This window comes from Miniopterus schreibersii (assembly GCF_964146895.1).
Source record: "Miniopterus schreibersii genome assembly, chromosome: 9".
Classification (NCBI taxonomy): domain Eukaryota; kingdom Metazoa; phylum Chordata; class Mammalia; order Chiroptera; family Miniopteridae; genus Miniopterus; species Miniopterus schreibersii.
The window spans coordinates 71,291,567-71,300,131 of NC_138118.1; the positions used below are offsets into that span (position 1 = coordinate 71,291,567).

The window sequence follows — 8,565 nt, forward strand, 5'->3', positions numbered from 1 at the left end:
CTCCCTGCGGAGATGCCCAGGGTGGGTGCGCGCAGGCCCGGGGCTCGGGGAAGCACGGGGCGGCCGGCGTTGCCCGCCCAGGGTGCCTGCAGAGCGGGCGCGGGGCACAGGGTGGCGCTCGCTGTCCGCCGTGCCTTTGTGCGCGCAGGAAGCTGGCCGGGCAGCGCAAGGTGGACGGCGGGCGGGGCGGGGGGCTCGAGGCGAAGACCCCAGACCGCTGCCCCACGCTTCACTGCAAACCTGCGGAGGGGGGTGCGCGCGGACCCTGCGGCTCGCCCACGCGGAGCCCTTCCCGGGGTTCTCGGGGGTCCTTCTGGGAGCAGCGTGCACGGCACATGGAGCAGCCGGGAGAGAAAAGAGGAGGCAGCGTTTATAAAGGCTGGGAAATTCCCCCAGGCTCAAAGGCTCCCCCGGAATTCACTGAAAAGGAAAATGAGGGAAACTCGGGGCAGTCCCGACGCACCTCGGCTAAGAGCCCCGCAAGAGAAGCAGAGGGCGCCTGCCCCGTCCCCTCCCGCACAGCCAGACGTGCTTGCCCGAGAAGCAAAGTTAGGGAATGGGCTTAAAAGAAGCCCCGTAGCCGGACTGCAACGAATGGCCTTCGAACGACCGGCGTGAAAATCGGCCGCTTGGAGCGGGCGCTTTAAGTCCAGGTGTCGCGGTCCCCCCCCCAGCTCTCCTCTGTCCCTAGAGCTCTCACAGCCCCACCGACCGTCGTTAGGAGCCAAAGCGAAATGTAGATGGCTGCTTCCCCGCCGCCAGGAGACTCCGTAGAAAATTAAATTAAATTAAACACGCGCCCAGGGACCAAAGAAAATAGATTCCCCCTCCCCCCGACTATAGCGAATCAACACTTGTGCGCACAGGGAGCGCGGCGACCCCAAAGCGGTGCCCACTGGCGCGCGTCGCCTTCAACCGCAGCGGCCGGAGCCCAGGAGAGCAAGGAATTACCGGCTTTCCTCTAATCCGGAAACAGGGAATAAATGGGCCACAAGCAAATTCGGAATCTTATTTTTTAAACAACAGCAACGATTGTATATGGAGCAAAGTCTTCAAAAGATGCCACCCAGAACAAGTCTTAAAAGCGGGTACAGCTTTAGTCCGCACTTCACGCCTTTTGACTCTTTACTTAACATGATTTTCTTTAGATGCACTGATAGAATTAATCTACTGGGCTATTTTTTTTTTTTTAAGAAAAGCAGACAACTGTAGAAGTCATATTTTTCAAAAGAAAAAGACTTGATCATACCTGAATTTTTCTTAGGGGTGTAGGGGGAAATAATAATGCCCCTTTGGACAGAAGCTGCAAAAAGTCAGGGGGGGGGGGGTAAGAACCTCAATTTATTCAAAATACCTGCATAAAATCAATCCCCCTTTGAGGTTCTTTGTATGAAAAATTTAGCAAAATGCAGAACTTCTTTCATTATATTTTGCTCTACCATTTCAGGTGAGAGGAGAATATTCAAATCCATACTTTTCCCCTCTAAAATCCCTGACTTAATTTACCAGCCTAAACCATCATCTGACTTTTTAGCTAATTTTCTAAAAATAAAATATTTACTTGGAAGAAATTCCCCCCACGTGCCTGCCTGCTATAACACTGCATTCGATAACCTCGCCAAAAGACCTGAGGGGAGATGAACATTTTCATGGCGGGATTATCAATCTGCCCACTCAGGACTCCAGTCTCATCCCCTGCTTGTCTTTAATTTTTAATTTCAGCATTCTCTCCCCAAGGAAAGCTCAGCTGAGAAGTTACACCAAGATTGGGGTAAGAGGACAGCGGAAGGCAGGCAAACCCAGGAACTTTTTCGAAGATCAGTTGTTAATACGAGAGTACGTAATGCACCACATTTGCTTAAATTACATTTCTATCATAAAATATTTTCACTGATAGCCCAACCTCAACAAATCACAGTCACGTATGTCCCTAAGCGAAAAGAGAACATCCAGAAGAGGAGTCAGCAGAACACGGGAGAAACGCTGAAGTTTGGGGGAGGAAATGAGACAGGTCAACAGAAAGGCTGGGTGAGGCTGGACTGACGTACGCTGGCCTGACCTCTGGGTCAACAACTAGTTTAACTCTACCTTGATCTGCAAGACTGGAAGCTTGTCCCTCAGTTCAAAGTGAAACCCAGCATTTGGCTTCATCTGAATGAGCCTCCAAGGCACTGCTAGGGGTGCTTTATCACAGACAAGGCAGGGAGAAATCGCAATTGTGCACTTCACCCACCATCCACCCCCAAGAGGGAACCCGGCCCACCCTGCAGAACCGCAATCTAGAAACACTGCTCAGGAGTCATCACAACGAAATACACCGACAGCACTGGGAGGGAGGGAGGGAGGGAGGAGCGGGAGAAAGCGAAAGTTTGCAATTTACACTACAGAAAAACCTGTCCCCCCTTCAGCCACCCCCAAGAAATCTTCTTCTAGACAATATCTCTGTCATCACCCGCCTCTTAAATCAAATGTGATCTGTATGTAACACAACTGGTATTACAAATGTATCGAGCAGCTTTCCTTACCTGCCACTACATTTAACTCCTTCAGAACCGTTTCCTCCTCAGCACTGCAACTTTCAATAAAAAAGAAACAACACTTAAACTGTGTTCTGTGCGTTATTCCTGGGAAGAAAGTGACAGAAAGAGACCATTTTACTTTTTAAAACCATTATTTAGAGCTACAATATACCAAAGAATCAGAGCTAACTTGCTCTGATCATAAGGACTGGAGGTCTCAAATATCTGCAAGAGAGCAAGATCAAGACAGTCTGTTACTGAAGCACGAACTGCATTTCCTAAAATATTTTACCCCTAACCGATTTTTTCCTTCTAAATTTACAATATTCATAGCACTTGTATTTTCACTTGTTTATATGGATAATCAGGACTTTATATACATTTCAATGGAAGATTTTCAGTTCGAGATACACACCAAGGCTGAACTTGGGGTGGGGGAGAATGCAATCAGAAAGAAAGAAGCTAAACTTAAAAGAATCTGAACACACTAACTTTTTATTCGATTTGATTCAAAATAATGTTAATCTAATAGTGAAATAGTTTGATATAACAGCAATCAACATTTAAAGTATTTTTTTTTTATGTTTCAAAGTATGGCTCAAGGAACCCATTGCTTAAATGCACTTCGACATAACAAGACAATATTTTTTATTGGCATCATTGACACCTGTGAACAATAGCCTAGTAAATAGATTAAGGTTTAACCTTCCTTTTCTTTGGTGGCTGTTTAGAGACTTTAAAAGAACAGATAACTCATTTCAACAGGAATCTACTACTGATATTTACCTCTACATAATCTTTAGCTAAGACGTGGAATGCCAAAAACAAGCTTTTGTTAGCTTGACCTCCTTCACCCCTAACAACAAAAGTTATCCCCGAACCCATGTTTTTATTTTAGATGTATTGATCTTCCAGTGTAAGTCTTGCCCTTTTAAATACCAAATGCAATCAACCTAACTCCTTCTGGAGAGTGAGAAGGAAGCAAAACAGGAAATTTCTTTGAATTGTTTGGTAACTTCAGTTCAAATTTTAAGAGGTCAGTAAATCCTGATGCTTTGAGCTAAATCTACTGGTAAATAATTAATTACATTTCTTAGACACTATCATCTTTGTCCTGGTAAATAGAGAAAACAGTTTTGCCAAATAGGTCATTCTAAGTAATATTAAAGGCTGTTATTTAAATATTACCACAAAACAGGGTTATATTTTGTTTAAATTAGACATTTAACTGAAAGTAAAATGCAAATGTCCATAGTTTAAACAGGAAACAATACAAATTAGCTGGCCTAGTCTTGTATCTGAGTTTATTAATACCATTTAAAATATTACAAATAAATCAATTACATTTTCATGCATTTAAAATGCAAGTCTAAAATGTTCCAGAGAAAGGCTTTCATTTCAATGTGAAATATCCAAATTATTTCAACATTACAATGAGCAATTAGTTTGCAGAATTTGCAAACATTTAAATGTAGTGTCAGGAGTGTTTATTAACAGTTAACAATATTACCTTCAGGAAATACACAAAGGCCAAAGTTAGTTGAGTTTCACTTGGACAATTTATTTAATACATGGGTTTTGGCAAACCCAGTTATGAAATATAGGAGAACTCTCACTTTAACTATACCTGAACTGCCAGCAAATGCAAATAAGTACATGCTCCATTAAATTAAATGTCATCCCACATTTATCAAATATTGTCTTAGTTACAGTTTGATACCTATCTTAATTAATATTCGAGCAAAACTAGGCCCCGAAAGTGCGTTTGTGGCTCTGCACCTCCAGAAGTGAGTTCCAAAAACCTGCAGCTCAGCTCATCAGAACTGCAACAATAACTCTCAATATTTTCTTGTAACAAAAAAAAAAAAAAAAAAAATCAAGTTTACTTCAATATATTTTCAAATATTTACTGGAAGTAATGTACAAGAAAAATACTATACAAAATCGTCTCCTGGACAACTGCACCTCGCACCCACACACTGGTGGAGTTATAGTTAATTGGTAACTAATCTAGAACGATTCTCCAGTTGTACAAACCATTAGGTTCAGATATATTTTACAAAGGTTTCTTCCCCCCTATATTCCCTCTTTTGGCATTTAAACTACAGCCTCGTCTGAAATAAACGATAGCTTCTTCACTTGTTTATAAGTTTAAATCACACAAAAAAAGTTTCACCCTAATAATCTTCAATGAATTGCAAGAATTTACAGATAGGGGTACTATACAAATTGATGTCCTGGACTAGCCAAAAAAAAAAAAAAAATGGAGATTAGGCTCGGGAGTCGTGAAAACCGAGGTAGAAAAAGACAAACATGGAGATAGTGAATCTGCTCTCACCGGAAAGGGGCATTTTGCATAAGAAAGACACCTACCCTCACCCCCACCCCCACCCCATAAGTTAAGTTAATGTGACCAAAATAACTTTGGGATCGATATTAGCATAGTTTTGAGAGAAAGACTTGCTCACGGCTAGAGGAAAAGCTATCTAGATGGGAAACCAAGTAGAAGGATGCCTTTTTTTAAATTTTCTTTAGGTTTTTAGTTAAAAAAGAAAAAAAAAGTTATAAAGATGAAAAGAAGGCTGCTGCAGCGATTCACCAAGACGGCCCTTAGCTGAGACTTGCATCGGTTCCACCTCGGGGAACAAAGAAAAAGAGGCCGAGCCGACGTCGGGGCAGCTCAACTCCCCAAACTCCGGATCTGCGTGCGGGCAGACGGCCCCCGCACAAAGCTCCCGCAGCTGGGCGGGGCGGGGCGGGCAGCGGCCGGCCGGCCGGGAAGCCGGGGCGGGAAACCCTGCGCGGGGCCCCGCCTCCGCCGGCGCCTCCCAGGCGCAGCTCAGCCCCGCGCGGCCGGAGGGCTCGCGCCCCAGCCGCCAGCTCCGCACCCAGGGCCGCGTCCCTCTGCAAGGCCCGTCACTCAGCCGGCGGAGGAACGAGGGCGCCGGCCGAGGCCCGCGGGGCGCCAGTCCCGGCGGCGCGGGGCTCCCACGGTGGAACCGGGTGGGGAGGGGACGCCCGGGCCCGGACAGCGCTGCGCGTACTTACAAGTCCACATCCCCCACACAAAGTCAAGTCGCACAGGGGGTTAGAAGAGAGGAACAGAGACAGACAGAGAGCTGTGCAGGGAACAGGCTGGAGCTGAGGCCGGGACGGACGGGGTGGGCGGAGGTGAAGGCGGGGGCAGGCTCGGCGCGCGTCACTCCAGGCCGTTGCGGTGCCCCGGCTCTGGCGGCTGCAGCAGCTCCGGGGAGTGGCAGGGCGGGCTGCCCGCGGCGCTGTGCTCGCTGTCGGTGTCGCTGCCCTTCTTGCCCCCGCTGCCGGAGCCCGCGGAGCCGCCGCCGCCCCCGCTGTGCGTCTTCACGTGCTTGCTGAGGTGGTCGCTGCGCATGAAGCGCTTGTTGCACACGGGACAGGCGAAGCGCTTCTCGCCCGTGTGGGTCCGCAGGTGCCGCTGCAGCTCGTCGGAGCGCGTGAAGCGCTTGCCGCAGAAGAGCCAGTTGCACACGAAGGGCCGCTCGCCCGTGTGCCAGCGCAGGTGCGCCTTGAGGTGCGACGTCTTGCCGTACACCTTGCCGCAGCCCGGGATGTGGCAGCTGTGCAGGCCCTTGCGCCGCAGGCTCGCCCCCGCGGGGCCCAGGCGCTCCGCCTCCTGGCAGTTGGGGCAGTCGCAGGTGGCGCGGCCCGAGTAGCGGCGCGCGGAGGAGCGCGGGGAGCCCCCCAGCGGCGCCGACGGCCCCGCGCTCAGCATGGAGCCCCCCGCGCCGGCCAGCGGCGACGGGGCCGAGTCCGGGTAGGAGCCGGGCAGCACCGGCTTGAAGCCGTCCATGAGGTGCTGCCCCGCGGGGCTGAGCAGGTGCGAGGAGGCGCCGCTGCTGAAGGCGGAGTGGCTCAGGCCCGAGTAATCCGAGTTGTAGCCTCCGAGCGGCGAATGCAGCGAAGTCTGGAGCCCCCCGGCGGCCGGGTGCAGGGACCCCGGCAAGGCCGCCGCGCCGTTGGGGTTCTGCACGTCGATCCAGCCGGCCGCGCCCACGTCCCACCAGCTGGAGGCGCCGGCCGAGCCCACGTCGCCGGCGGCGCCCAGGCCCGGGTGCGAGGGCTTGAACCACGACTCGTACGGGTGCGCCATGCCCACGCGCGGGTAGATGCCCTGCAACCCGTCCACGGAGGTGTGCACCTTGGAGATGAACACAGGCTGGTGGGAGCCGTCCTGCGAGTGCGCGGAGGAGCCGCCGCCGCCGCCCCCGCCGCCGCCGCCGCCGCTGCCCCCCGACACGCCCGGGGCCTGGAACACCGAGTAGTCGTTGGCGAAGGGCGCGGTGGAGGCGGCGGCCGCGGCGGCGGCGGCGGCGGCGGCGGCGCTGCTGGAGGTGAGGGAGAAGGCGCTGGAGCCCGGCGAGCCGCCGCAGCTGAACGAGTCGGACACCAGCGCCGCGGCCGCCGCCGCCGCGGCCGCCGCCGCCGCCGCCGCCGAGGACGAGCCGCCGCCCCGCGAGGCCCCCGACACGCCGAAGCCCGAGAGGCCGGAGCCCACTACATTGCAGCTGCCGGCGGAGGCCGCCGAGGAGCGTTTCCAGGGGTGGAAGCCTTTGCCGAAGGAAGAGGAGCTGTCCGAGAGGGAGGAGGGAGACGGGCTGGGGCTGCCGATCTTATTGCAGGTGGCGGCGAGCATGGCCAGAGGAGTGGATCCCAGCCTGGGTTCTTCCTGCGGGAAGGGGGAGCGGGGACGGGTGGGGGAGGGGAGGGGCAGAGGGCCGGGGGGGGGGGGGAGAGACATCGGCATCAGACCTCTGGTGGCCCTCCGGACGCCCCGCTGCACCCCATCTCTGGCTGCGGCGTGCCCGCCACCGACTCACCTGGCTCCCCCAACAGCGCCGGCGCCCGGCCGCTTCCTACTCTACGGGAGGGGACAAGTTTGGCTGCCGGCGTCTGACTCGGGAGCAAAGCGCCATGCTAAAGAAGAGCGTGACAAATAGTCTCACCTAGAGCAACACCCTCTGGCACGCACGACCCCAGGCACTTCGAAACAAGCACGCAAAAGTCCAGATTAGGGAGAAAGGAAGTTTCCTTTGCCGAGAAGCCTGGGAGGAAAACCATGGGATTTGCTTTTAAAAGCGCTTCTCGAGTCACCCAGAAAGAGCTTTGAAAACCCTGTTCCGGTCCCCGGACACCCATCCTGGGCGGTGTCTCCCAGGCCAAAAGAGGTCAAACTATACGGCTGGCTCGCTCGCTCTTTCTGCTGTTCTTTTCATTTTCTTTTCTCTTTTTTTTTTTTTTAAGTTGTCTACAATAGTAAAAAAATAAAATAAAATAAAAAATGAGAGGGGTTCAACGTACCTGCAAGACCAGGCGGGCTGCGGAATTTTTTAAGGGGAAGAGGGAAAATCTGCAGTTTGCCCAGGAAGAAAAACTTGCTCTCTTTCCCCCCGAAATCGTCGCGTGTAAAATGGGCAGGGCGCGCGGCCCCGGGCAGGGAGCGGCCGGGCGCGGCGAGGCGGCTCGTCTGAGTGCCCTTCGAACCTTTCCCGTGCTGAAAAAAGTGACTCTGCCCCCCTCTCCCCCTCTTTCTTTTCTCCAAACTCACTTGTATTTAAAGAAGAAGAAGAAGGAAAAAAAAAAAAAAAACAGCTCTCAATAGAGACTGATAGCCCGTGGCCTGGCCGGGGCGACTTTAACCCCCTCCGATCGGCAATAAAAGGAAACTAATTAAACCAGCAAGAGAAAACCCTGAGACTCACCCCTAGAAGTGAAGTTGCCATCACACAAAAGTGCCCTCCTCCTCTCAGAGGATCTTTTTTATATTGATAAATCGGAGGCAGTGTTTTTTTTAGAGGTGTGCAATACAATGATCAGTTCCGCCCATTCCACCGCAATTGTAGCTCCCTCTCGGCTTTGAAGTGCCGCGGAGGCGCCGCCAGCCAATCTGCAGGCTCGCCGGCCGCGCCGCGCGCGCGCCGTGAGGTCATCCGCGCCGCGGGCCGCGGGGGGGGGGGCGGTGTGCTACAAGGCGGCGTGTGAGTGTGTAACAATGTAATCTCGTGCGTGT

General features: G+C 52.4%; 1 protein-coding gene across 6 annotated transcripts; it reads right to left on the minus strand.

The window, feature by feature from the left end:
• Positions 1-5,648: 5,648 nt before the first annotated feature.
• Positions 5,649-8,359, minus strand: SP8 (Sp8 transcription factor). 6 transcript variants are annotated; one of them, XM_081146951.1, is made up of 3 exons: positions 8,258-8,359; positions 7,376-7,472; positions 5,649-7,220 (listed from the first exon to the last, which is right to left on the minus strand). In XM_081146951.1, exons 1-3 carry the CDS (start codon positions 8,276-8,278, stop codon positions 5,719-5,721), a joined length of 1,620 nt encoding a protein of 539 aa, XP_081003077.1. In that variant the 5' UTR covers positions 8,279-8,359; the 3' UTR covers positions 5,649-5,718. The 6 variants fall into 6 exon arrangements, with proteins under 6 accessions (XP_081003077.1, XP_081003075.1, XP_081003072.1 ...); XM_081146949.1 differs by lacking the exon at positions 7,376-7,472; XM_081146946.1 differs by lacking the exon at positions 7,376-7,472 and having other exon boundaries at positions 5,649-7,224.
• Positions 8,360-8,565: the final 206 nt, after the last annotated feature.

Coding starts and splice junctions, on each gene's coding strand:
- SP8 (XM_081146951.1), bottom strand. CDS start 8,278: ATGGCAACTTCACTTCTAGGG. Junction 7,473..8,257: donor TGGCAACTTCACTTCTAGGG/GTGAGTCTCAGG, acceptor GCTCTTCTTTAG/CATGGCGCTTTGCTCCCGAG. Junction 7,221..7,375: donor GGCGCTGTTGGGGGAGCCAG/GTGAGTCGGTGG, acceptor TCCCGCAGGAAG/AACCCAGGCTGGGATCCACT.